This window comes from Plectropomus leopardus, chromosome 9, assembly GCF_026936395.1.
Source record: "Plectropomus leopardus strain MGB_pleo_1.0 chromosome 9, ASM2693639v1, whole genome shotgun sequence".
NCBI classification, from domain to species: Eukaryota; Metazoa; Chordata; class Actinopteri; order Perciformes; family Serranidae; genus Plectropomus; species Plectropomus leopardus.
In genome coordinates, this window is record NC_142184.1 from 10,101,728 (window position 1) to 10,129,479 (window position 27,752).

General features: G+C 39.4%; 4 protein-coding genes across 5 annotated transcripts in view; 1 reads left to right on the plus strand and 3 right to left on the minus strand.

Annotated features, from left to right (window-relative positions):
- Positions 1 to 12,760, minus strand: part of LOC121947404 (uncharacterized) — a 51,630-nt gene extending 38,870 nt beyond the window's left edge. Inside the window, exons 1-11 of the mRNA XM_088081464.1 lie at positions 10,916 to 12,760; positions 10,095 to 10,121; positions 9,719 to 9,935; positions 9,327 to 9,383; positions 8,360 to 8,522; positions 8,134 to 8,258; positions 7,920 to 8,043; positions 7,644 to 7,826; positions 7,185 to 7,301; positions 6,777 to 6,909; positions 1,193 to 6,537 (exon numbers count right to left, since the gene is read on the minus strand). Coding sequence (XP_087937590.1) covers positions 1,193 to 6,537; positions 6,777 to 6,909; positions 7,185 to 7,301; positions 7,644 to 7,826; positions 7,920 to 8,043; positions 8,134 to 8,258; positions 8,360 to 8,522; positions 9,327 to 9,383; positions 9,719 to 9,935; positions 10,095 to 10,121; positions 10,916 to 10,940 — 6,516 coding nt within the window. The 5' untranslated portion in view covers positions 10,941 to 12,760. The remainder of the gene's footprint in view (positions 1 to 1,192; positions 6,538 to 6,776; positions 6,910 to 7,184; positions 7,302 to 7,643; positions 7,827 to 7,919; positions 8,044 to 8,133; positions 8,259 to 8,359; positions 8,523 to 9,326; positions 9,384 to 9,718; positions 9,936 to 10,094; positions 10,122 to 10,915) is intronic.
- Positions 1 to 27,752, plus strand: part of pm20d1.2 (peptidase M20 domain containing 1, tandem duplicate 2) — a 139,707-nt gene that overhangs the window by 55,230 nt on the left and 56,725 nt on the right. For both annotated transcript variants that reach the window (XR_015777438.1, XR_015777439.1), the window contains one exon: positions 16,783 to 16,870. The gene's annotated coding sequence lies outside the window, so the exon portion shown is untranslated. The remainder of the gene's footprint in view (positions 1 to 16,782; positions 16,871 to 27,752) is intronic.
- Positions 14,769 to 18,733, minus strand: LOC121946480 (acidic mammalian chitinase-like). Its single transcript, XM_042491050.2, has 11 exons — positions 18,598 to 18,733; positions 18,496 to 18,522; positions 18,170 to 18,374; positions 18,027 to 18,083; positions 17,772 to 17,937; positions 17,562 to 17,686; positions 17,350 to 17,473; positions 16,105 to 16,287; positions 15,850 to 15,966; positions 15,600 to 15,732; positions 14,769 to 15,078 (listed from the first exon to the last, which is right to left on the minus strand). Exons 1-11 carry the CDS (start codon positions 18,716 to 18,718, stop codon positions 14,804 to 14,806), a joined length of 1,533 nt encoding a protein of 510 aa, XP_042346984.2. The 5' UTR covers positions 18,719 to 18,733; the 3' UTR covers positions 14,769 to 14,803.
- Positions 19,133 to 25,122, minus strand: LOC148188683 (acidic mammalian chitinase-like). The gene is made up of 12 exons (XM_088081940.1): positions 25,036 to 25,122; positions 24,811 to 24,870; positions 24,682 to 24,711; positions 24,018 to 24,222; positions 23,510 to 23,566; positions 23,251 to 23,416; positions 22,979 to 23,103; positions 22,147 to 22,270; positions 21,855 to 22,037; positions 21,589 to 21,705; positions 20,012 to 20,144; positions 19,133 to 19,719 (listed from the first exon to the last, which is right to left on the minus strand). The coding sequence occupies exons 2-12, from the start codon at positions 24,833 to 24,835 to the stop codon at positions 19,421 to 19,423; spliced, it is 1,464 nt and encodes a 487-aa protein (XP_087938066.1). The 5' UTR covers positions 24,836 to 24,870; positions 25,036 to 25,122; the 3' UTR covers positions 19,133 to 19,420.

Sequence of the window (27,752 nt, forward strand, 5' to 3'; positions counted from 1 at the left end):
CATGCAAAACAAAAAACAGCAGGACTGCTGATAGAGCTAACAGTGTTAACTGTTGGGAGAACTGGAGGGAGGCCAGCAAGTGGGGCATATACACAGGGACTCATATTCAACAGCATGCACACGATGCCGGACTGTTTACCACTAAAACAAGCAGAGAAACTCAAATTTACAACACACACATTTCTGTCTGTCCTCAGGATACCATTATTCCACTATATCTGTACAGAGCTAATAGCTCTTTGCTTTAATAATGATGTCAATGTCGCATAAAACTCCTTTAGAAAGTGGCTAAAATGAAACACTCCATCATTCATGCACATTTTATTTTCTGCCTAATATTTAAGTATTTATTCAAACAACAAAATTACTAGCATTACTTAAGCAGATAATTGTCCAGTGGGGGTTACAAATTGTTCTTGCCCCTTGGCGATGGCCCTTGAGTCGAATATATGAGGGGATCATGAGACTAACTTAGTAAGAAGAACATCATCAGTATGGATGCTTAAGTGAACTTCTACAACCTCTTGATGTAACATAATTCAAAGTACATATGTGACAAAAATAGGGTACCACAGACACAATATTGTATAGAGTCTTTTGTGCTGAATTTGATGTACATCAAACACACGCCTTTGTACAACATGTATGTGTATGTATGTGATGAACATAATGTACTGAATTTTGGACCCCAGGAAGACTGGCTGGTGCCATAGGAATCAGCAAATGCGGATCCTTTTAAATAAATACAGAACACAAAAGAAAACAAAATCAGAAACCCCAACAACCACATTTTAACATACTATCATGAACAAGAGTTTTTTTTTTATTAATAGAATCTCAAAATGGATTTTGTATCTTACTTTGAGACAGAGAAGTAAATGAAGTACTAGTAGCTTTGTCTGTATGAGTAATGACTGTGTTTTGAATAAGCTGGAGCATTTCCATTGTTTGTTGTGGTAATCAAGTGAAAATTATCATTTGGAGTACAGTAAGTGGTATTCCACTACATATAAACAAGAACACACCTATATAACAGAGTTAAATAAATCTACAATTGCAATAACCATATATTGATTGATTGTAAAAACTTCTAAATATATCAGCTTTTGATAGAACCCTCCATTCTTTGGTAAGTGTAAATATTAACACTCGTGGACAGCGAAATTAATTATTTCCAACTCTCTAGTTAAACACAAGTCAAGGAAACTGTGCTAAAAACTTGCCCTTCTGGGCAATTTTGCAGGTAGGCTATCCCATGAGCACAGTTGTAATAAGTGCTTGGGTCATCGGGGTTTGGGAAGTGCCCAGAGAGCTGCCCATTACAGTGGTCAGAGGAGGGGGTAGTTGTAGCTGTAACACAAGTCAAGGAAGCTGTGCCAAAAACTTGCCCTTCTGGGCAACTTTGCAGGTAGGCTATCCCATGAGCACAGTTGTAATAAGTGCTTGGGTCATCGGGGTTTGGGAAGTGCCCAGAGAGCTGCCCATTACAGTGGTCAGAGGAGGGGGTAGTTGTAGCTGTAACACAAGTCAAGGAAGCTGTGCCAAAAACTTGCCCTTCTGGGCAACTTTGCAGGTAGGCTATCCCATGAGCACAGTTGTAATAAGTGGTTGGGTCATTGGGGTTTGGGAAGTGCCCAGAGAGCTGCCCATTACAGTGGTCAGAGGAGGGGGTAGTTGTAGCTGTAACACAAGTCAAGGAAGCTGTGCCAAAAACTTGCCCTTCTGGGCAACTTTGCAGGTAGGCTATCCCATGAGCACAGTTGTAATAAGTGCTTGGGTCATTGGGGTTTGGGAAGTGCCCAGAGAGCTGCCCATTACAGTGGTCAGAGGAGGGGGTAGTTGTAGCTGTGACACAAGTCAAGGAAGCTGTGCCAAAAACTTGCCCTTCTGGGCAACTTTGCAGGTAGGCTATCCCATGAGCACAGTTGTAATACGTGCTTGGGTCATCAGGGTTGGGGAAGTGTCCAGAGAGCTGCCCATTACAGTGGTCAGAGGAGGGGGTAGTTGTAGCTGTAACACAAGTCAAGGAAGCTGTGCCAAAAACTTGTCCTCCTGGGCAACTTTGCAGGTAGGCTATCCCATGAGCACAGTTGTAATAAGTGCTTGGGTCATCAGGGTTGGGGAAGTGCCCAGAGAGCTGCCCATTACAGTGGTCAGATGAGGGTGTAGTTGTAGCTATAACACAAGTCAAGGAAGCTGTGCCAAAAACTTGCCCTTCTGGGCAACTTTGCAGGTAGGCTATCCCATGGGCACAGTTGTAATACGTGCTTGAGTCATCAGGGTTGGGGAAGTGCCCAGAGAGCTGTCCATTACAGTGGTCAGAAGGGGTGGCAGTTGTAACTGCAACACAAGTCAAGGAAGCTGTGCCAAAAACTTGCCCTTCTGGGCAACTTTGCAGGTAGGCTATCCCATGAGCACAGTTGTAATAAGTGGTTGGGTCATTGGGGTTTGGGAAGTGCCCAGAGAGCTGCCCATTACAGTGGTCAGAGGAGGGGGTAGTTGTAGCTGTAACACAAGTCAAGGAAGCTGTGCCAAAAACTTGCCCTTCTGGGCAACTTTGCAGGTAGGCTATCCCATGAGCACAGTTGTAATACGTGCTTGGGTCATCAGGGTTGGGGAAGTGCCCAGAGAGCTGCCCATTACAGTGGTCAGAGGAAGGGGTAGTTGTAGCTGGAACGCAAGTCAAGGAAGCTGTGCCAAAAACTTGTCCTCCTGGGCAACTTTGCAGGTAGGCTATCCCATGAGCACAGTTGTAAAAAGTGCTTGGGTCATCAGGGTTGGGGAAGTGCCCAGAGAGCTGCCCATTACAGTGGTCAGAGGAGGGGGTAGTTGTAGCTATAACACAAGTCAAGGAAGCTGTGCCAAAAACTTGCCCTTCTGGGCAACTTTGCAGGTAGGCTATCCCATGAGCACAGTTGTAATACGTGCTTGGGTCATCAGGGTTGGGGAAGTGCCCAGAGAGCTGCCCATTACAGTGGTCAGAGGAGGGTGTCGTTGTAGCTATAACACAAGTCAAGGAAGCTGTGCCAAAAACTTGCCCTTCTGGGCAACTTTGCAGGTAGGCTATTCCATGAGCACAGTTGTAATAAGTGGTTGGGTCATTGGGGTTTGGGAAGTGCCCAGAGAGCTGCCCATTACAGTGGTCAGAGGAGGGGGTAGTTGTAGCTGTAACACAAGTCAAGGAAGCTGTGCCAAAAACTTGCCCTTCTGGGCAACTTTGCAGGTAGGCTATCCCATGAGCACAGTTGTAATACGTGCTTGGGTCATCAGGGTTGGGGAAGTGCCCAGAGAGCTGCCCATTACAGTGGTCAGAGGAGGGGGTAGTTGTAGCTGTAACGCAAGTCAAGGAAGCTGTGCCAAAAACTTGCCCTTCTGGGCAACTTTGCAGGTAGGCTATCCCATGAGCACAGTTGTAATAAGTGCTTGGGTCATCGGGGTTGGGGAAGTGCCCAGAGAGCTGCCCATTACAGTGGTCAGAGGAGGGGGTAGTTGTAGCTATAACACAAGTCAAGGAAGCTGTGCCAAAAACTTGCCCTTCTGGGCAACTTTGCAGGTAGGCTATCCCATGAGCACAGTTGTAATACGTGCTTGGGTCATCAGGGTTGGGGAAGTGCCCAGAGAGCTGCCCATTACAGTGGTCAGAGGAGGGGGTAGTTGTAGCTGTAACGCAAGTCAAGGAAGCTGTGCCAAAAACTTGTCCTCCTGGGCAACTTTGCAGGTAGGCTATCCCATGAGCACAGTTGTAATAAGTGCTTGGGTCATCAGGGTTGGGGAAGTGCCCAGAGAGCTGCCCATTACAGTGGTCAGAGGAGGGTGTAGTTGTAGCTATAACACAAGTCAAGGAAGCTGTGCCAAAAACTTGCCCTTCTGGGCAACTTTGCAGGTAGGCTATCCCATGAGCACAGTTGTAATAAGTGGTTGGGTCATTGGGGTTTGGGAAGTGCCCAGAGAGCTGCCCATTACAGTGGTCAGAGGAGGGGGTAGTTGTAGCTGTAACACAAGTCAAGGAAGCTGTGCCAAAAACTTGCCCTTCTGGGCAACTTTGCAGGTAGGCTATCCCATGAGCACAGTTGTAATAAGTGCTTGGGTCATCAGGGTTGGGGAAGTGCCCAGAGAGCTGCCCATTACAGTGGTCAGAAGGGGTGGCAGTTGTAACTGTAACACAAGTCAAGGAGGCTGTGCCAAAAACTTGCCCTTCTGGGCAACTTTGCAGGTAGGCTATCCCATGGGCACAGTTGTAATACGTGCTTGAGTCATCAGGGTTGGGGAAGTGCCCAGAGAGCTGCCCATTACAGTGGTCAGAGGAGGGTGTAGTTGTAGCTATAACACAAGTCAAGGAAGCTGTGCCAAAGACTTGCCCTTCTGGGCAACTTTGCAGGTAGGCTATCCCATGAGCACAGTTGTAATAAGTGCTTGGGTCATCAGGGTTAGGGAAGATCCCAGAGAGCTGCCCATTACAGTGGTCAGAAGGGGTGGCAGTTGTAGCTGTAACGCAAGTCAAGGAAGCTGTGCCAAAAACTTGTCCTCCTGGGCAACTTTGCAGGTAGGCTATCCCATGAGCACAGTTGTAATACATGCTTGGGTCATCAGGGTTGGGGAAGTGCCCAGAGAGCTGCCCATTACAGTGGTCAGAGGAGGGGGTAGTTGTAGCTATAACACAAGTCAAGGAAACTGTGCCAAAAACTTGCCCTTCTGGGCAACTTTGCAGGTAGGCTATCCCATGAGCACAGTTGTAATAAGTGGTTGGGTCATTGGGGTTTGGGAAGTGCCCAGAGAGCTGCCCATTACAGTGGTCAGAGGAGGGGGTAGTTGTAGCTGTAACACAAGTCAAGGAAGCTGTGCCAAAAACTTGCCCTTCTGGGCAACTTTGCAGGTAGGCTATCCCATGGGCACAGTTGTAATAAGTGCTTGGGTCATCAGGGTTGGGGAAGTGCCCAGAGAGCTGCCCGTTACAGTGGTCAGAGGAGGGGGTAGTTGTAGCTGTAACGCAAGTCAAGGAAGCTGTGCCAAAAACTTGTCCTCCTGGGCAACTTTGCAGGTAGGCTATCCCATGAGCACAGTTGTAATAAGTGCTTGGGACATCAGGGTTGGGGAAGTGCCCAGAGAGCTGCCCATTACAGTGGTCAGAGGAGGGGGTAGTTGTAGCTATAACACAAGTCAAGGAAACTGTGCCAAAAACTTGCCCTTCTGGGCAACTTTGCAGGTAGGCTATCCCATGAGCACAGTTGTAATAAGTGCTTGGGTCATTGGGGTTTGGGAAGTGCCCAGAGAGCTGCCCATTACAGTGGTCAGAGGAGGGGGTAGTTGTAGCTGTAACACAAGTCAAGGAAGCTGTGCCAAAAACTTGCCCTTCTGGGCAACTTTGCAGGTAGGCTATCCCATGAGCACAGTTGTAATAAGTGCTTGGGTCATCAGGGTTGGGGAAGTGCCCAGAGAGCTGCCCATTACAGTGGTCAGAAGGGGTGGCAGTTGTAACTGTAACACAAGTCAAGGAGGCTGTGCCAAAAACTTGCCCTTCTGGGCAACTTTGCAGGTAGGCTATCCCATGAGCACAGTTGTAATAAGTGCTTGGGTCATTGGGGTTGGGGAAGTGTCCAGAGAGCTGCCCATAACAGTGGTCAGAAGAGGTGGCAGTTGTAGCTGTGACACAAGTCAAGGAAGCTGTGCTAAAAACTTGTCCTTCTGGGCAACTTTGCAGGTAGGCTATCCCACGAGCACAGTTGTAATAAGTGCTTGGGTCATCAGGGTTAGGGGAGATCCCAGAGAGCTGCCCATTACAGTGGTCAGAAGGGGTGGCAGTTGTAGCTGTAACACAAGTCAAGGAAGCTGTGCTAAAATCTTGCCCTTCTGGGCAACTTTGCAGGTAGGCTATCCCATGAGCACAGTTGTAATACGTACTTGGGTCATCAGGGTTGGGGAAGTGCCCAGAGAGCTGCCCATTACAGTGGTCAGAAGGGGTGGCAGTTGTAGCTGTAACACAAGTCAAGGAAGCTGTGCCAAAAACTTGCCCTTCTGGGCAACTTTGCAGGTAGGCTATCCCATGAGCACAGTTGTAATAAGTGCTTGGGTCATCAGGGTTGGGGAAGTGCCCAGAGAGCTGCCCATTACAGTGGTCAGAAGGGGTGGCAGTTGTAACTGTAACACAAGTCAAGGAGGCTGTGCCAAAAACTTGCCCTTCTGGGCAACTTTGCAGGTAGGCTATCCCATGAGCACAGTTGTAATAAGTGCTTGGGTCATTGGGGTTGGGGAAGTGTCCAGAGAGCTGCCCATAACAGTGGTCAGAAGAGGTGGCAGTTGTAGCTGTGACACAAGTCAAGGAAGCTGGGCTAAAAACTTGTCCTTCTGGGCAACTTTGCAGGTAGGCTATCCCATGAGCACAGTTGTAATAAGTGCTTGGGTCATCAGGGTTAGGGAAGATCCCAGAGAGCTGCCCGTTACAGTGGTCAGGAGGTTGTTCCGATGTGGTGGTAGTGGGTGTTCTCGTAGTGGTCAGGGTGGTTTTGGTGTTGGGAGTTGTCATCCTATGGTTAGGAAATCCTACAAAAATTTAAGTCAGATATTGATTTAACTGCTTTTTTACATTGTTTGATAAATTACACATAATATTTTCATATCATTGAGACTTCTGAAACTTCCTTATAAAAACAGCACACATTTGCACTTTGCATTAAAAAATACACTCAAGTCAATGAAAGGTTATTTCATCAAAGCTGACTTTTTTGAATCACATACACATGCAAACCAACCTGACAGGACAGAAAAAATTTTGTATTTACCTGGAACCAGGAGAGTATGCAGGTGGCTGATGAAGGGGTAGTTGCTCTCTTTACAGAACTGCCCACTAAAGTCATCCAGGTCCAGAGACCAGACAACGGCTCCTCCAAAATTGTTAACTTTTATGTAACTGACCTGAAAGAAAAAGGAGCAAAACACTTCAACAACTAGGTTATGTTGACAAAATATATTTTTTAATATTAATATTAATATAGGGGGCATGCAGCAAAGGGCCGAGGCTGGATTTGAACCTGCGGCTGCTGTGGCAAGGACACTCTTTTCACTTGCTCCATTCACTGAGCCACCAGGCACCCTGGCAAAATATCTTTTTAACCAGATATGTGTCTAATTTTTTGCCCTCATTAACCTAGCAATTACTGAGCAATAATTCCAATCAAACAGATCATTACCTTAGTGTCAAGGCTGTCTTTGTTGTCAAATCCAACCCAGCGATTTCCTGTGGTAGCATATGGAACTTTCTGATCAGTAATCAGTCGGATTTTAGCATCGTCAACATAAAGGCAAATCTGAAAAGAATCAGAATCAGAATCAGAATCAGAATCACGTTTATTGGCCAAGTTCAACAAATGAGGAACAAGGAATTTTTTCCGGGTTGGCAATGCTCACAGTACAGGGGAGGGAAATAAGTTAGGGATAAGAAAAATAGAAAAAAAAGACAGACATAGACATGTAATTGTATTTACAAAAGGAAGAGATAGAGAATATATACAAAATGTACAGTATGTGATTCCATTTAGATGTAATGTATTAGCATAAACAGATTTTTTTTCATAACAGCAGTAAAAGCAGTACAGCCTTTAATAAGGCTATTAATTTAAATCAGTTGTATTCATAGCTTGCAGGTTTACCTCATAGTAGGCCCATAATCCTTTTGCACAGGTATAGCAGCCTTCTCTACTGGGACCATTGGCTGGTGCTCCAACAACACTGGATGCAGAAGAGAGGTGAAAAGCTCGCCCGTATGCCGCAATCCCCATGTTTAACTTTTCTCTGGGTGCTCCCTGGTCCTGCCAGTACTGCATGGCAAAATCCTAACACAGAGAAAAAAACAAACAATTGAAACAAGGCGACATCTTTACACTGAAAGGTGTTTAGGCAATCCAATTGTGAATCCCTGCACTTACAGTGTTCAAGTAGGTTTGATTTCCAGTGTCCTGGGATCCCTGAAATAAGGGGCTGTGATGTCCTGTGACACTTTCCCAGGGGCCGTGAAAGTCAAATGTCAGCACATTGATGAAATCCAGGCACCTGATTGAATGCAGAAGAGATCACATTCACCAAAACATGACAACGGCTAATTTTGGGTACAATTTCAAGAACTACATAAATTAATTTTACTTGGCAATCTCTGCAACTTCATAACAGGCATCGATGATTGCTTTCTCAGCAGAGACACTAGCAGTGAGGAGTAATCTGTCACGGTTAGCTGCTGTTCCCTCAGCCACAAAGGCTTCTTTCAGCTCCTATACAACACAAGAGCATGGTTTAGTCCCCAAAATATATTCATTTGTGGTAAACACATTATTAACAGTGACTGTCACAGAAGATATATCCATGATCTGACCTTGCACAGCAGTGTAAATCTCTGTCTGTTCTGGGTTTTTCCAGCTCTTCCAGGGTCCATCCAGTCAAGGTTTATCCCATCAAAGTCATTTTCTCTCAGTAGTGTGATAGCAGACCTGATAAACATAGTCCTGCTTTGTTTTGTTTCCATCATTGCGCTGAATCTGGTAAACATTTGAACAAAACAATGTTATCTGGAAGACTCTCCACATACTGTATTTAAGGACTTCATTTAAAGAACACAAACACAAAAAGCTGTGAAAAGCACGAGGTCATGAGCAAAAGACAATATACAGCAATCAACAAATGGTCTGATTGCTGATTTGCATCGTCATTTCACCAGTCCTTTTTTTGTGTGACGTTGTAACATTGATCAGTTAAAATGAAATAAAATCAATTTAAGTTAAATATTTCCAAGTTCCAATGTGTAAGGTTCAGTGGCAAATGGTGGTGAGGTTGCGCAACTGAAACTTCTCCTATGTGCCTTGCATGGAGGAGAACTCTGGAGACTGTTGAGAAATTGCAGATAGCCCTATCTAGAGCCAGTGTTTGATTTGCCCATCCTGGGTTACTGCAGAAACACCATGAAAGACCGTGGAAGGCAATCCTCATGAATATTCAAACGGGCCATTCTAAAGTGACAAAAATCACAATGGCTCCTCCTTTTTAAGTGATTGGTTATTAATGAAAACATAGTAATGGATATAATTAGGGCTCTACCTGACTCAGATTTATGCCAGCTGAGACAGATTTGTCCATTTAAAACGAATATTCGATGATTTGCTTTTATTCCATACAAAGCATCTCACCTTGTGCTAGCTCATTTATATGTAACCATGCATGCTGTGCAAAGCATAAAAACAGCTATAATGGGCAAAGGGTCAGTAAAGTACCTACATGTTGAAGTGCTAATTCTTGTCCTTGCACTGACACAACTATAAGCCTTAATGTTTTTGTATGTAACTTACCTTTGTGCGTTAATGTTTAATCCACCAACTGCCAACAGGGTTTTTAACTGTGGATTTCTGTGGGAGCATAAAAGTTAAGTGATGATCATTTACAAAACAATAAATTCGGCATCATTTACGAATAGTATTTATACGTCTTTTTTCACATTTGGTAATGTTGAAGCCTCATGCTAAAACCATTTAACATTTTCCATCATAAATCTGTGCCTCATAATGACATTTTTAGATATTTTTTGTGTTCATTTATTATAATGAAATAAACTGAAACATCATATCAACGTAAGAGAGACTCTTTGCTATTTAATCTTTGCTATTTAATTTGAAGTTTCCTTGTGCATATCAGAGTAAAGCCATGAGGTGGAAGGAGCTGTTGTTTTGGCTCAAGCACTGACCTGTTTTTGAGACTATTAAAGCGTTGATAGCGCTGTATGTCAGTTGCTCTGTTCGGGGACAGCTTGTTTTTGTTGTTAATGTTAGAATAGGCGTAGATCAGATGGGTGCAAATGTTCGGGTCGATATCTGAAACTGTGCACCTCCCATCCTTGTTTCTCCTAACAGCCGAGCTGTCATAATAACACACCAGCTTGAGAGAAGAGGCTGAGGAAGAGGCTGAGAAATGGAAGAAAATCTTTATAGGTATTCATTAGTTTTTGAAGACATCCATTATATAGAGATCCTTGTTTACCAACAGTTGTTGACTTGGAGATATTATCTGCTTGTAAGACTGTTTATTGTGTTGATTATAAATAATGCGTGATATAAACTTACCCAAACTGGCGAGGATCAAACAGAGACCTTCAAAGTGACAAATTGATCAGTATTTGATTGAAGACTTTAATGAACAGTTCACCAAAATTACAACACATAATCTTTGTTAAAGTTTGGCAACATGGTGGTTCTTTGTGTTAGTGTGGATTTTCTCTAGGTTCTTTGGCTTCTTTCCAAAGTCCAAAGACATGTGGGTTAGGTTTATGGGTAAAAAGTTAGTTAGTTAGTTATAATTAGTGTGAATGGTTTTCTGTCTCTATGTGTCTACTCTCTGACTGACTGGTGACGTAACAGAGGTGTATTACGCCTCTCACCCAACAAGCTGTTATCGGCAGAGGAGACTTAAGAGAATGAACAGTTATAAAAATTAATGAAAATTATATGGACAGGAGATTTTACCAGTCTCTTTTACAGGTCTCTAGCATTACAGATTGTGTTTGTTTTATTTGTCCACATTAATACTAATACATTGAAAGTGAATGTAATGTAAATCCTGGATTCTCAACACTGCATGTGTAGCATGGATTATCCAAAGTAATGGGGACATTGTTTCTCAAGAAAGTTAAGAATTTTCATAATGCAAAACACAGCAGATATTTTAGACAATTCTTATATAATTCTTATAATCCTATAATAATTCTTATTCCAGCAGATGCATCACAAATTGTCCCAGAAACTAAAACAAATACACACCAAATCCACATACACACTCACACATGCTCACCAAGTGCATGATGACATGAATGCATGATAACAAAACCAATCTGTATGGCCATATATCACCAGTGTTAAGAAACATCCACTAGTCCAGCGTGCCTTACCTGCAGTTACAGTGAGCTTGCACATGTTGTCACTGTGGATCAGCACAAATAGAAGCGTTTACTTCAATAGTTCAATTATCAACGAAAAAGTTCACTGGACTTTTTTTGTAATAATGATAATTGGAAAAATATCATTGTATCATATTATTACACTCTTGCCACAAAAATGTATTTCAAGTCTGGAAAACTGCACATATTGCTGTTTTAACGATTAGCATTGTCTTTAGAAAGTAGGTCAGTTTTATATTCTTTGGCATGTTCATTAATGCCACATAGACCCCAGGCTGCTGCCAATTTGTGGGTTAACTTAAAGAATTAGAACAATTATTTTAGGCATATTGCACACAGCCTGTGTGTTTTTGCATTTAGGCAACAGCCATTGAACAGTTACATTGTGATCTGGCTTTATACCACCACATGTTCATGCATATCATTTGTATTGTTTGAAAAAAAAAGTTGCATAGCAAGATGATTTTTATGTAGCATGGATTTAATATCCACTTCAGCCATGCTAATTTGAAAACAGGGTAAGGATGGCAGGAAAATTGTTTCACACAGTGTATCACATTGTCAAACCAAAACGCAATCAGAAATATTTTGCACCCTTTTAAGTACAAGCAGGATATTTTAACTTACCTTTATCAGGGTACAGGGTAAAGATTAAATTTATGATCAAGCAGCAGCTGGAATTATTGAAGAACAGATGAGAATATTTTATTACACCACTCAATAAAAAAACAAAAACAAACTGATGTAATCACAAAACAGACATTAATGAATCAGAAAAAAAGTCACAAGTTCAGGAGTGAAAAGGACAAAGCACTCAGTAGCCACCCAGACAGCCATAGCCAAATGCTGCATTGTGAATCAGTATTGAGTCAGATGACTGTATCTGGGTAATTTATCCAATAAAAGATCTGGTCAGATGAGATCCAATCTTACTAAACAGGGTTGTTACTGTACACTTATAATCAATAACATTGGATAAAGAGTTATAGTTATAGTTGTTAATCGTAATACAAGTCTTTACAGCACCTTATGGTTCACACCTGCTCCTCAAAATCTGTGCATTGCAACAGCAAAATGAAATTACTTAAAATTTTGTTTGTTAAAATGAGAGTAGAAGGGATACTTACAAAGATGATGCTGGAAGAAGCACATACTCTCTTTACTTTGACTGGTGACTTATGGCTGATGTATTTCTGCCTGTCCCGTTTCTTATATTGGATAATTAGCTGAATGGGGGTGGCAGTTAACTAGCCAAGCCTCTGCTAATAAGGTCATGGTTTGTTTTGTTTTGCTGGTGTGTTTGTTTTTCAGCAGAACAACTACTTGCCTTTTTTTAACATTGGTTGAAGAGTGTATGGTCTGGATCTGAATCATGTGGCAGATTAACAAATATTTTTTTTACTTTTGTTGACACTCAGTGGGGTACCTGGCCTTGTCAGTGGTCTGTACTCTCAGAGTGCCCTTCCAGTACATTTATGTTACAATGTTCAAAGCAGTTGGATACCACCATGTTCACATTTCACACTTCATTCTATTATTTTTTTTAATATAATATATGCAGGATGTATAGTATTCTGGCCATCCTCTAAAATGTATACAGGAGCAACAGGAGTATTATAAACAGAGGAATACTGTTCCAAATGAGTAGGATCAGCATCTGAACACCTGAAACATTGAAATGATTTTCGTACAACATTTCAATGAACAAGTCCACCTTACCTTTCTCAGGTTGCTAAGATAATACATTGACACAATAAAAAATATAATAATTCCTTGTGGTAGACCATAATTAACAAACACACCCGCTAATTTTGAATGTGTTGGAATTTAGGTCAAGTGACATATTGTGTGAGCCAAGTCTTAAATAGGTCAAGTTTCAGAGCACTTAGTCACAAGTCTCCAGTTCTCTCTTCTGAAACTCCAGTCCAGGTCTAAAGTCTATGGCTCTGGCTACAGCAAATGATAAACGTAACCACTAGGTTTCCATAAAAAGACACTATATCCATTTATTCAGCCAAGTCCACATTAATATTAGCTACACTGAACTATACAAAGGAAAACAAAGAACAACTCCTCATATCATCACACTGTTAAAAGTTCTTGGCCAGTTACCAAAAGACTGACAAAATCAAAAAATATATATTTATCAGTGACATGATATGATGTTAGGCATGCCAGATTACACAGCTGTAGATGACAAGGGACCAAAACATGCATCCATCTATGAAGCAGAGAAGCAAAATTGGCAGCTCACTGCCTAAAAAATTGCACTGAGGCATATAAAATTAGACAGTAAAAATAAAATAAAAAGAACACAAGACCTAATGGCAGTGTAAGATGATAATGATTATGGTAATAAAATAAGACATTTAAAATGAACAGTGTGCTAAAATTAATTAAAGGTTCTTTTAAACAGATGACTTTGAAGAAGTGATTTGCAGTTTTTGGAAGTTCTGTATCATTTTTCAGTCCCCTACTTTACCCATTTGGTGCAGCTGTCCAGTTTGGTTACAGCCTGTCTATCAGTTGTGGGTATCAGTTGTCACAACAAATGTTTACACACATACTACTAATAGTAAAAATAAGTTACTGATATTATCTTCATGATCAAATGTTAAATTTGTGTGGTGTTTTTCCCAAGAAAACACCTTAAACAAAAAATGTTTCAAAAACATTTATCTATATATGTATCTATCTATCTATCTATCTATCTATCTATCTATCTATCTATCTATCTATCTATCTATCTATCAGCCTCTATTATTGACATACCTAAAAGGGCGTTACATTTTCTGCACACACATGTTACAGGTTTAGGCAGGTGCAGCAGGTGCAGCAGGGCTGATGACAAAGCATTCATGTATTCTCATCAATCACAGTTTAGGACATTGTGATCACTGGGTGTGATTCAGGAACTCTTTAATGAGTTGTGATTTACAGCATTTTCTCTTCTGCTTATGCAAATCATAGTTATGTTGACACATCCCAACTTTGTCATCAAATTATACAGGCATTACGGACGTCAGACCAATTGCATTTCACAAACTCATTGTTGTTCCTGTTTTGTTAGGGAAAACATGTGAAGGTGACTGAAATAACAACTGAGCCTGAGTACTCTCAGCCAACATTCTTATGAAGTCAGAACAGTACTTAACACCATAGTCATTAATTGCAATGAGCTGTGACATTTACATAATTGGTGCATCTCATTTGGAAAACATTGTTTGAATAGTTTTAAGGCCACTGGTTCCACAACCATATTAAACCTCAGGTGAACTACGCCATGGCCTAGGGCCTAGGGAAATACATTTGATTTTGCAGTATAAAGGCAGCGGTGAAGGAAGTACTTGAAAGCTATACTTGAGTAAAAGCAGAGATTTCTCTCATCAGTAAATGACTTTGGAAAGCAGTTAAAGCCACATATTAGAAAACTACTTGAGTAAAGTCTTAAAGTATCTTATATTTTCTGTACTTGAGTATCAAATGTAATTTTATGATGATATAAGTTCTTAAGATGCATGCATCTTTACCTCCCTATTTGTATTAGGGAACTGCTCAGGGAAAATGTATTGGAGTAAAAGTACACATTTTATTTAGAAAATGTAGTGAAGTAAAAGCAAAAATAAAATAAAAAACTGTATAAAAAGTGTAGGTACATTACACCACTTTGTAAAGGAAATAATTGTGTTTTAATTGCATCAGACAAGATTTATTTAGTTGTTTTAAAAGAGAAAAAAATGGATTTTTAAGAATCAGTTTCACTTAAAAAAAATGTATCTTCCCACTTCAACTACATTTCAATTTATAAACTAAGCAGAAAAAGCACTCATTTTTAATATGGATATCAGAGCTTGTGTAACAAAAATTTATTGCAAACTTTTAGGGCCAGTTGCAGCATTTGCAGCTTTCTTGGAAGACCAAATTAGACGTGCAGTTTAGGATCCAGGTGATGCCGTTGGCACAACTGTAAAAGGAACCTGGGGCATCAGGTTTGGCATAAAGCCCACCAGTTTTTGTAGTACAGAAGTTGTCTGCGATATTGGATGAAGTTGTGATTGTTGGTCTGGGACGAGGTGTGGCGAGAGGCTGATCTTTGTGCGTAGGTGGATTGACTATAGTTGGGATGGTTCCAATAGTGGGCAAGGGAGGAAGATCTGTAGAAATAATACATTTTAAGTATTCACAATTGCCATTAAATTAATGCTACCAGGGTTGCCTGGTACACTTAAAAAGTTTTAAATGGCATTGAATTCATTAATCTAAAAATAAGGGCTTAATTGGTATTAAAGTGTATTAAATCAGTTCTTTAAAAGTCAAAAAAATCAGACAGAAAGTAGAATTTTATGAATTGTTTTTTTCTGATGATGTATTGTAAAATCTCAAAATAATTAGTCTATTTTATATTTTATTTTTCTATAATTTACCAGAACCCTCAATTCTTCATTATGGTTATTAAAGCAGTGGAATAATCCTACATACAATGCATAACACAAAATCTGTGATAAAAATCACCATTAAATGCCAAGTATTTCCCAATTCTAACCAGATGTGTCTTTTTCACTGGCCCAAAAAATGTTTTATGTTATTTACCTTAAGCTGTAGGAACCCTGGTTGCTCCTGCAGTGTGGATAATTAAACAAAATATTTGAACTTGCAATTTATAATTTCTACTTACTTGGGTCTAAAAGAGTGCGGAGATAGCTGATGAGGGGGTAGTTTCCCTGTCCACAGAACTGTCCGTTAAAGTCATCCAGATCCAGAGCCCAGACGAAAGCTCCCCCAAATCTGTTATCCTTTAGGTAACGCACCTGAATAAATAATGATGGAAACACTTCAGCATAAATGTATACACTTAAGTGATGTATTTAACTTCTGGTTTCTGGCAAAAGTAAAAGACCAATGGTTTTATAGGAACACATAATTACCTTAGTCTCAAAACTTTCTTTGTTGTCATATCCAACCCACTCATTTCCTTTGACAGCATATGGAACTTTTTGTTCCTCAATTAACTGAACAGAGGCACCTTGACGAAATGTGCAAATCTGAAAAGAGGGTTAAATTTCAAATTTTAATCTAATGTATCAAAGTCTTACTCATAATAAGTAACTTTTTATTTAAATCACTAACATAGAGTTGCTAACAAAGCAAAGTTAAATGCAATGAGTTGCTGTCAGTTTCACCTCGTAATAAGACCAGAAGCCAGCCTCCCTCGTAAAAGTACCAGCAGCAGCTGGACCACTGGTTGCTGCTCCAACCTCACTGGATTGAGAGGACAGTCGAAAAGTTCTTCCGTATGTAGCAAAGCCCATATTAAGCTTTTCCACAGGTGTCCCCTTGTCTCGCCAATATCTCATGGCAAAATCCTGAAATGTGAATAAAAAGCATCAGTTTCCCTTCAAAATGTGCATATTTAACCAAAATTCCGAGTATTAGGAAGAGAAAATGCAGTTTCGTGTGGATTTCATTTGTCCTATTTTTGTTAATATTAGGAGTTGGGCTTATTGAGAGAAACAGTTAGTGGTGCTTTTCCTTTTTTTTTCCAATCACCATTAAATCTTTTGAGAAGAAGACAACACAGTTTCTGAAAATAATAATGGTTGGGTTTTTGTTACCTAAAACAAGGTCTTCATTTATAGAGATCACCATGTTTCACCTCCATGTTTCTACACTAACCCAAGAACACACAAACCAGACACTGGCTCTAGATAGGGCCATTTGCATTTTGATGACATTGACCTTTTTGCGTTATCACATCTTCATGTCAGCCACCATAGTTAGTGGACCAACTGCAATGAACAGTGCCTGAATTATAACATGAAACTATAACATGAAACTTCTTTATTCTGTGTTTTTACCAGCTGAAATCGCGTGGTCCATTTTATTTGGAGAGGAGAAGAAACCTGCGGATAATTCAGTAAACTTCTTGAGTGTCTGAATCAGAAAAAGGTAAGCACACATTAGCAGGTGCTGGGTTAATGGCCTGTGTCTGAGATGCCAAACAGCATCAGCTGACACTTATTGATAGCATGAAACTGCTGTATTAAACGTTTTTAGTGGTTTCTGTCAACTGTTCTGTTTGTTTTGTTTTCTCCCAAAAAACAAAAAAAACCCCACAATCTGAGCAATGAACACTGTAGGAATTCTTGGATAAGTTTTAGTAGGTTGTAATCTGCAGTTCACCACTAGATGCCACCTAATCCCTCTAAATCTGTTTTTCCATTGCATTTTTTCACATTAATGGAAGCCTAACTTTTCTACATAGGCCAAGCATAAAACTCTTCTGCAATATTTGGGGTTTCAGGCACAGTTTGAAAATGTGCATGGTAACTTGTGGATTGAAATACATTTAATGAGAAGGAAACAGAAAGAGAGAGTTGGCATTAGCAGAGAGAGAGTAGACTTTACATCATAATCCCTTTACTCACAGTACTCAAGTAAACATGGTCCCCGGTGTCGTGGGATCCGTTGTATAAGGGGCTGTGATGTCCTGTCACACTCTCCCAGGTGCCATGAAAGTCATATGTCATCACATTAATAAAGTCCAGGTACCTAATGAAATTCATGTGAGATCAAATTCACCAAAACATGATGACAGCTAATCATAGTGATAATGTAGAGGAGTAAAGTTGTAGTTTACTTTGCCATCTCTGTGATTTCATAACCAGCATCAACAGTTCCTTTCCCAGAAGCTACAGCTGCAGAAATCAGTAATCTGGGCTGGCCAGTTGCTGTTCCCTCAGCCTGATAGGCCTCTAAGAGCTCCTGTACACCATAGAATCATGAGAAAGTCACTTTGTGGTTTCTTTTAAACATTACTGAACATCCAAACAGTATTTTATGATCTCACCTTGCATAACAATGTGAATCTCTGTTTGTCCTCCAGAGGACTTCCTCTTGCAGCAGGGTATTCCCAGTCCAGATCAAGTCCATCAAAACTGTACTTTCTCAGTAGTTTGATAGAAGACTGGATGAATGTATTTCGGCTGGTTTGTGTTGACACCATTGTAGTGAATCTGGGTTGCATATGGGGAAACAAAAGTACTCTCAAGAAGACAAAGTGCATTGATTTTTTTTTTTTATTGATTTATGCTAAATATCTCACTTTTGTGATCCAAAGTTCCAGCCTCCAACTGCCAGCAGTGTTTTAAGATTTGGATTCCTGTGGGAATATATAAATTAGGTTGGCCAAAATTATTATTTTGCGTAACAGTTTGCAGAGATGATGCTTAATTACTCTGGACTGACCGCTGTTTGAGTCCATTAAAGGATTTATAGAGTTCATCATCATTCCATTCTAAGGTGGCCAACTCATTTGCCTCGTTTATGACAGAAAAGGTATAGATGAGGTGGGTGCACAGGTCTGGATTTATATTTATCGGCATAAACTTCCCGCTGCCAGGTCGGTATTGGGACCAGTTAGTGAAATAACACACCAGTCTGAAGGATGAGACTAAACATGGGAGAGCAGAAATCGTTTTCATTAATCTTCGATGACTAGACATTTAAACATTTAGAATTTGTTCAGCTTCTACTAAGATTGTTCAGGAATAATTATGGATTCGTGAACTCACCGAAACTGCCAAGGGAAAGGCAGAGACCTTCAAAATCACAGATTTAGTTAAATCTTTGGATAAACAGATTTTGTGAAAATTTCCTGCTTTTTTGTGTCTTACCTGCAATTAGGATTAACTTGCTCATGTTGGTTGTGCTTGGATTAGCTCCTGTTATGTGAAAAATAGAGCACCGAATAGCTTTCTTTAGCTGATAAAAAAATACACCAATCAGGGTAATCATTAACTAGGGACAAATCGTACTTCCCAAAGTTAGACCACTGAGCTGCTGCGTCATCCGGGTCAGTCAAATAACAGAAGCTGGTAAAAGAAAACAACCTGTGAGTGACCCTTGTAATCAATACAGTGTGACTGCGGTGCTGATAATTTCTCAGGAGAAATTTTGACAGTTAAATCAATCATGCATCTTGCACTTTGATTGGCATCAATACTACATTTTCTTTAAATACTTCCAGCATTCTTCATCCTGTGTTTGGTCTTTGTCATTTTTTATTGGCATTGAGCTCATGTGACTGACAAGAATTTGTGCTTCTTTGGACTTCAGACTGACCACTCAATTTCAGTGTATGTTCATGTTAGTGTCCTGCCAGAAAGAAAATACTCGTCCTACAAACTGCAGCCAAGACAGTTTAGCCAGTGTAGTAGGTAACATTAACTTTATTGTACAGTAGAAAATATACCAAAATGGGAACAAAATCTTGTTTTCTACACAACCTGAAGAGCATAAGCATAAAGTTGAGTGTTGTGTTACACAGTCTTGTCTTGTTTTTGTGAAGTCACCCTTTTCTGATTCATGTAATTATCACATTTTAGTTATCTAGTAGATCATACAAGTGAAATTATTCAAATTAAATGAAACATAAAAAAAACACAATCAAACAAACACAATCAAAATGCTATTTTGATTTAAGAATAATACATTTATTTAAGGCCAGTCGCAGCAGTTGCATCTTTCATTGAAAACAAGATTAGGTGGACATTGCTGGAGGTACGTGTTTCCATGGAAACACTGATAAAAGGAGTTACGGTTCTTATCATTCAGGTAGAGGCCGTCTACCTTCCCGGCACAGAAACCACTTCCAGAAATAACACTTGTGGTGGTAGTTTTGGCATCAGTAGTTGTAGGAGTAGTTGTCTGAGTTGCAGTCGTGTAGGTGGCTGAGCCGGGATTGCTCGTAGTAATCTCTGGTGCATGTGTGGTTACAGGAGGTGGAGGTGGCAAATCTAGTAAAATAAAAGTAAGATTTAATTCAAGAGATTCTGGGAGGTTTTACTTGTTTGAAGCTTGTATGTCACTCTGGAGAAAAATAGTTGATTGTTTAGAATAATTTCCAGGTCATCAAATACCAATGCTTTTGGTTGGTGGTTTGGCCAACCCAAAGTGTCAGTATTTAACGACCTGGAAATGAGACTGAACAATCATTAATCTTTATCTAGAGTAACATACAGAACCTTTAAGAGGAGATAATGAAACGTTTACAGTGGTGTGCAGTGGTGAGGTCTGATCTCTGTTTACCTGAATCCAGAAGAGAGCGCAGATAACTAATGAGGGGGTAGTTTCCCTGTCCACAGAACTGTCCAGAAAAATCATCCAGATCTAGAGACCAGATGAAGGCTCCTCCAAATTTGTTATCTTTCAGATACTGCGCCTATGGAGTGTCAGTTATAGAGAGTGCTGCAGTTTAAAATACAAGTTTTGTTGTTTTATTACATACAACCAAGTGTTAAGTGTAACATGTTTATTACACTTTCTCAAGGTGAATGAAATTTAAAAAAAGGTTTTTATTCATAGAGTGCAAAAGTCAGATCTGTTAGTTGAATCAAAACCTATTTGGGAGAAGTTTGCATCCAGATAGAAAAATATCTTAGTTCCAAATCCAGTTGAAGGTGAAATTGTTGCTGTGCTAATGCTATGTTTGCCTGTGCACTTTTGGCCCCTGAATGGTCTGTCATGGCCTAATGCCAGAATTAATCTAACAAAATACACAATAAACTAAAACAGATCTCTGTGAGGCATTTTCAAATAAATCCTAATCTAACAACATAATGATTTTTTTTTACATGTCAATTATTTTTTTTTTCATACAATGGATGTTTTCTTTCCTGTATGTGATAGTGTGACCCAGCTCTGCTCTCGTTGGTCCAGTCTGAGAATACGTTGACTCTCAGTCGTGCATAATGCAAACAGCCACCTTGGTGATGAAAATGTTTGTGCCCCCTGTATTTGTTTGTGATTGTTCGCTCTGCTTTTTTTTTTTTTTTAATGACAAATTCTGACAAAGCAAAAATGCAACACAACGTCACAACCTCTTCAAAAAAGATTCCAGTCCAAAGTTGCATACTTCAATTAATGTGCCTTGCCATGTTGCTTATCACATGAAAGTTGGAATTGCTGTTACATGTGCCAATAGTTTTCCACCAATGGCAGACTTGTTTGGATGTTTGGACACACTCTTCCTGTCTTCATTCCTTTAACCTCTGTCTTGAAAATGTTGGTATTAGAACATATGCCCATACCCAAAAACCTGTTGATATCCAGGTCTGTCATCACGGTTAAAACTAGTTGTGTTTCTCCTTCCAACCAAAATTGCAGGCTTTTCTTTTGGACTTGCATCTCTACCCCAGCCTTGCAAACTGTTGTCTATTTGGTTTTGAGTGTAGGACACAGAGCTGACTGCAAACAGGCAAAATGCCGTGTGTCGCAAACAGTGGTAAAAACTTCAGCTGAGAGACATATTCCAAATGCGCTGTAACATGTCCAAATAATGCTCCCTTAACCTGATTTATATTGGCATATCCCACATGTCTTAAACAGAAAATGCTACATTCCGAAAAAGGGCCAATTGGGAATATCTAAACAGAATATACTGTTTACATGATCTGTATTAAATTCAGAATATTGTCATATTTGTAATAATAGTGGAATATTAGTGTGCATGTAAACATACCCATTGTGATCAGTCATATCTACAGCAGGTACTAATTTAGAAAAACAACGGATAGCTGGCAAGTAGTGATAGTGATAAGCTTGTGTTATCTTGTGTAAATAATACCCATAAACATAGATAAGAAGGATAAGATGTTAATTATTACCTTAATCTCAAAGCTCTGCCTGTTATCGAACCCAACCCACTCATTTCCTTTAATGGCATAGGGCACCATTTGTTCATCAGTCCAGTGGAGACTGGCTCCTTGAAGGAAAGTGCAAATCTGTAGAAAGGGAAAAAAAAAACTTAAACATTTTGTGAAGTCTGAGTTTGAAACTCTCTATTCATTTTGGGCTTTTATTAATACAATCTAAGTTCACTTTGTTTTGTTTTATAGTATGCCTCCTTTTTTGCTCTCAAGTTTTATCTAACCTCGTAGTAAGACCAAAACCCAGCTTCACGGCTGTAGGGCCCAGCAGAGGCTGCTCCGCTGGCTGGTGCTCCAACACCATTCGCTGATGATGTTGTGCGAAATGTGCGGCCATACGTAGCAAAACCAAGTATGAGCTTTTCAAGAGGAGCTCCTTGGTCCCTCCAGTATTTCATAGCAAAGTCCTGTCAGAAGAAAATAAAAAATAACAAAATTAAAAACCAAAAAATGTGAGGCATTTAGCCTCTTAGACACTGAGCATGATAAATGAACTATGTAGAGAATTTAACCCACCGTATTGAAGTAGATGAGGTCACCCTGATCGAAAGAGCTGCGGTACAGAGGGCTGTTGTGACCAGTGAATGGATCCCATGCTCCATGGAAGTCATAGGTCATGACATTTATAAAGTCTAAGAACCTGTTAGAGAAACATTATAATGGTTCATTATAGTTATAATATATATTGGAGGGGACAAATTCTCTTAAGTCTTAAGACCACCCAACCCACATATATATATTTTTACTGCTATTCTATTTACAGGCAAACATGCACTGCCATCCAAAAAAGCATAGCCAATTTATATTAATCATAAATATACTTAACAAATTGCTGTTACTTCACTATTACAGAAATTTTTGGAAAAGTATTATTGTTTCATAAAAAAGGATTGCATCATATAAAATCATACTACATACTATGTCATTAAAAATCTAATTTTAAATGTAAATGTAAAAAAGTCGTAATCACGTCATAGTACGGACACTTTTCGTGTACAGCCCTCGTGTATATGCTGGCTCTCTAAAATGGCACTCAGTCATTTTAGAACTTTTAGAACCCCTGTTGCTAGATTTTTGTTTCCAATGTTTTAAAATGGTCAGTTTAGCTTTAACCCTTCTGGAAAAAAAACACAGACTTCACTCTTCTTTGAGGGTTTCCAGACCCCCCTTTGTGAAAAAGTCAATTTGAAATGTTGAAAATGTTAAAGAGGAGCTACGTCCTGCTCCCAAATTAAAAAACTAGAAGGTGTTTTAAAAAAAATCAAATTTGTGATTATGGCCCTGATTATACAAAAAAAGCATATAAAAAAAGCATTTATATTTGCAGCTTTAAAGCTAAATGACTCACTTTGAGACATCGGCAATCTCATATCCATTGTCAATGTTTCCCTTCCCAGCAGCCACTGCAGCTGTGAGCAGCAATCGTGGTTTTCCGGTCTCAGCTGCTTCTTTTTCAAAAGCGGCAAGTAATTCCTGAATGTAGAAGGAATTAGGATAATCATGTGTATAATGTGAGAATATTCAAAGCCACATTACTGTGTTATCTCAGTGTTGGTGTGGCATACAGTAGGATTCTGTCAATGCTGCTTAAGAGGGGATGTGTAGATTTTACATACGGACCTGGCACAGCACTGTGAACCTCTTCTTGTCCTCTGGTGGACTTCCTCGTGCTCCAGGATACTCCCAGTCCAGGTCTAGCCCATCAAATCCGTGCAGTCTTAAGAATTTGATGGAAGACTGGATAAATCTCTGGCGGTTGGCGGGGGATGAAACCATGGTGGTGAATCTGTAAACATGTTAAACAAGACACAGTTGATAATGTTCTTATTAAGATACAGCCTCGGGATCTGTTGATGTTGAAGCCTTGGTGTTGACTCACTGTGTGGTTCCAAAGTTCCATCCACCTACAGCCAAAAGAGTCTTCAGCCGAGGGTTTCTGTGCAGGATTTGTGCAAAAACGTGAATTAAAGATGAATTAGTGTAGAACTAGAATTAGTGTAGAAGAAGAAGTGCCACCAAATAATAATATTCCATTACAAGTAAATACCTGCATTCAAAATACCAATCAAAATGTTCTTTTCTTTCACTTCATGTATCTGTTTAACGATAAAACTGCATACAGTTTACCACTACACTTTCCCCCCTACTTTCCCCCTTCTGTTTCTTCTTTTGTGCGATGTTTTGTGTATTTTCTGCAAACTGTTTTCCTTTCTTCTTAGTTAACATTCCTCTACAGCAGTTAATCTCACAGTTTTTACAATCTCCTTGTATGGAAAACTGAATGACATCCTTTAACCAACTTCAGCTTGACTGTCAATGTCATTAGTTGTGAAATAATGGTAGATATGACTAAAGATAGATCAATACTGCATGCAGGAATAACTCACCTATTCTTGAGTTCATTGAAGGATTTATAGAGAACGTCATCATTCCACTCATATGGCGACAGCTCGTTAGAAGGGTTGATTATTGAAAAGGCGTAGATCAGGTGCGTGCAGAGATTGGGGTCCACATTGGCAGGGAGATATTTGCCAGCACCTGGTCTATACTGGGACCAGTTGGTGAAGTAGCACACCAGTTTTGTAGCGGACACTTTTGGAGAGAGGAGAAATGATTAGAATCAAGTTTCTATGGGGCCGGGTGGTTAAAGGGTAAGTCCACACCAAAATTGACAGATTTTTCCGCTGACTTGTAGTTCTACTTATAAATTTAGATTGTTTTGGTGTGGGTTGCCGAGTGTTGGAGATATCGGCCACAGAGATGTCTTCTCTCCAATATAATGGAAGTAGGAAAGTATTTTCTTACTAACAAACTACACCTGCCAGCTATCTCACAGAGCAGGACATGTGCAGCTACTTGTGGACAAGATGCCGATGCTCATGACAACATGAGATGTCGTCCTCCTCAGCTCAGCTGTAACATTATCTAGTTCAGTGGTGTGAGGTGAGATAGCAGTAGACTGATGCTTCCTTCTACAGGTAGAGGAAAGATGTGTATTTTTTTGAAGAAGCAAATGTAAAAATGTAAAGTAAATAAATAATGAAAGCATACCCATCTGGAGACACATCAAAAGGGACAGCCCTAAAAAAGAAGACATTTCATATATTTAATTGTCTTTTATTTTTTGTTCATAAGATCACTGCCTTTGCCTGAATGATCAACTGAAAGATGGTAACTTACCAGCCAAGATTGTTAATCGAGCCATGTTGTGTTAGCTGAGTCTTTTCCTTACAGCTGCAACTACAAAAAATATTGAGTATTATAAACTTTTAAAAGATTGCATTATATTCTTCATAAACTGCAACCAATTCTATGGGCTTTACTGCAGCAAATAATGCTGCACATACTAAATATATTTTCCTGTAAAATGTAGGCCACTGAAACTTCTGTGTGCTGATGACTTACCTGTTCCCAGAGTGACTGGCTGGATGTGACTATGATTCACCTGTGAGTCCTTTTTATGGACGTGATAAGACGGGGACAAAGGCTACATGACAGTGGGGTGTAACAGATGCTTCAGGAGACAATAATTGCTGGTGTAAAATGAGTTGTAATATGTTGAGCTGTCAGAGGATGACAAGATGGACGGATGAAATTGGTTTTTATTGCCTGATAAATCTGGATCAGATTACACAAGGTTATATAAACTTGCCTCTGTAATGTCACACAGAGTGTGAGAGTTTGATCATTCATGCAGATAAGATGACTTTGATAAAAGTATGAAGTTAAAGGATTGTATTTTATGTAACATCAAGATCAAAATGATTCCCATGGCACCAACAACCAACACAATACTTCTAACCTTGAGATTCATTTATAAAAGACTCACATTTAGGGTTTAAAATCCTGCTGCTTAGAGCATTTGTGTGTTATAAGGTTGTAAAAAAAAAATCTTGGACTTAAAGTTGTGTTGAACTCGTCTTTGGCTCGTCAATCGGGTTGTCCATTAAATGTCAGTTTGTTAATAATGCACATCATCATTTCTTACAGCCTGAACTGTTACTTTCAAATTGGTTGTTTTTGCACATCAATTTTGCATGTTCTCAACCCAACTTTTTTTCAGTTTATGGCCACAATTTAATCAAGGATGATCCTGGTGAAAAAAAAAAAATTCTAAGAGCATGATATTTGAGAAGACCATTTTTCTTGCCTAGTCTCAGTCTTTAAGAGTATTGTTTGCGCTTGACCTGTTCTGGCCTCCTTGACTTTGCATTGACAAGAAACTCAACAAAGTAAAAGCCTTGTATATTAATCTTACATATCAGTGGGGTACAGTAATAAAAATTCAACATCAGAAACTACAGTATCATATCAGAGGTCTAATAAACCTCAAAGATTATTAGATAAGATGTCCTTTTCCATTAAGCCGTAATATCCATGATGTAACCATGAGTTATCTTGTATGTCAGCGAATTGGCCAAAGTTCACTAAGATACTAATATTTTTTCTTTTTGCTGAAAGACCAATTGATGCAGGCAGTGACAGTTAACGGAAGAGATTTACATTTTGTTTAATAGGCTTATTCCCTCTGTCTGGGGAATGAGACCTAAATGAGATGACTGATACTGCTCTCATCTGTATGGTAGATGTGAGGCTAAAGCCAGCTTATTCAGAGATTGTTATTGATCTTCTCATCGAGCTGTGTGAGAAGATTGATGAGTAAATAAAGTACAAAATTCTATGATTCAAACACAGACACCTGCAAACAATTTAAACCCAAAGTCTCTGATGAGTCTTAAAAATATAAAAAAGTTGGTGAATTAGTGAAAATAAAGTCCTTAAAAAGATACTGAAACATCTAAAATCCCATTTACAAGGCATATAATTTTGTGTCTTGTTGTCAATATTAGGCCTTTTTTTGTCTTTATTCCCACTTTGTATAATATGAAGCATCACTGCAAGCTATTCAGTGTTGTTTATAGCCATTATTAGGGGATGTCAAAATCTGACTTCTTTCAATATACTTTACTATTGCCTTTTTGGCCATTTTTTGACATACTAAATTTTGAGGGTTTTTGGCATTTTTGGCCTTTATTCCCATTTTGTATACTATTATGCGTCTCTACAAGTTATTCTATGTTGTTTTGAGCCATTTTAGGAGCGGTCAAAATTTGACTTTTTTCAAAATACTATACTTTTGCCTTTTGGGGCAATTTGTTTGACATGCTAAATTATGCGGTTTATGGACTTTTTTGGTCTTTATTCCCACTTTGTATACTATGATGCGTCTGTACAAGCTATTCTATGTTGTTTTTAAGCCATTATTAGGAGGGATAAAATTTTGACTTTTTTCGACATGATATACTATTGCCCTTTTGCCCATTTTTTGACATCTATATTATGAGGGTTTTGGCATTTTTTTGGCCTTTATTCCTATTTTATATACCATGACGCATCTCTCCAAGCTATGTTGTTTTCAGCTGTTTGGAGGAGCGGTCAACATTTGACGTTTTTAACATACTTTACTGTCGCCGTTTTGGCCATTGCTGTGACATGCTCAGTTGTGAGCTTTTTGCCTATTTTCCCAACTTTGTATACTATGATGTATCTCTACAAGTTTTAATTCGTTGTTTTCAGCAGTTTTAAGGAGCAGTCAAAATTTGACTTTTTCCTACATACCATATTATTGTTTTTTGGCCTTTTTTACGTGCTAAATAAGATTTCAGCCATCCCCTTTTTGTAACTCATCTCTACGTGCTATTTTATAATGTTTTCAGCCTTTTTTCAGGAGCAATCATAATTTGACATATTTTGACAAACTATAATGTTGACTTTTTGGCAATGTTTTTGACATACTACATTATGAGGTTTTTAGCCATTTAATTAAGCTATTCTTCGTCATTTTTAGCAGTTTTTAGGAGCAGTAGTTTGACTTTTTCTAGGACTAACATTTACCCAAAGTTAATCCAAATAACTCATAATTTAGCATATCAAAGAAAATGGCCAAAAAGGCAATAGTATAGTATTTCGAAAAAGGCAAATTTTGACACCTCCTACAAATGGCTGAAAACAATATTGAATAGCTTGTAGAGACGTGTATTAGCATGCAAAGTGGAAATAAAGACCAAAAAAGGCCAAAAATCGCATAATTTAGCATGTCAAAAACAACAGCCAACAAGGCA

Bases quoted from the DNA above. Each gene is read 5' to 3' on its own strand.
- LOC148188683 (XM_088081940.1), bottom strand. From the start codon at position 24,835: ATGGCTCGATTAACAATCTTGGCTG. The intron at 23,417-23,509 runs GTGAGTCAACAC...ACATGTTTACAG, and splicing joins TGGAACTTTGGAACCACACA to ATTCACCACCATGGTTTCAT. The intron at 23,104-23,250 runs GTCCGTATGTAA...TTCTACATTCAG, and splicing joins GGTTCACAGTGCTGTGCCAG to GAATTACTTGCCGCTTTTGA.
- LOC121946480 (XM_042491050.2), bottom strand. From the start codon at position 18,718: ATGATTACCCTGATTGGTGTATTTTTTTATCAGCTAAAGAAAGCTATT. The intron at 17,938-18,026 runs GTGAGATATTTA...TATGCAACCCAG, and splicing joins TGGAACTTTGGATCACAAAA to ATTCACTACAATGGTGTCAA. The intron at 15,967-16,104 runs GTGAAACTGACA...CCCTCTTTTCAG, and splicing joins GCTTCTGGTCTTATTACGAG to ATTTGCACATTTCGTCAAGG.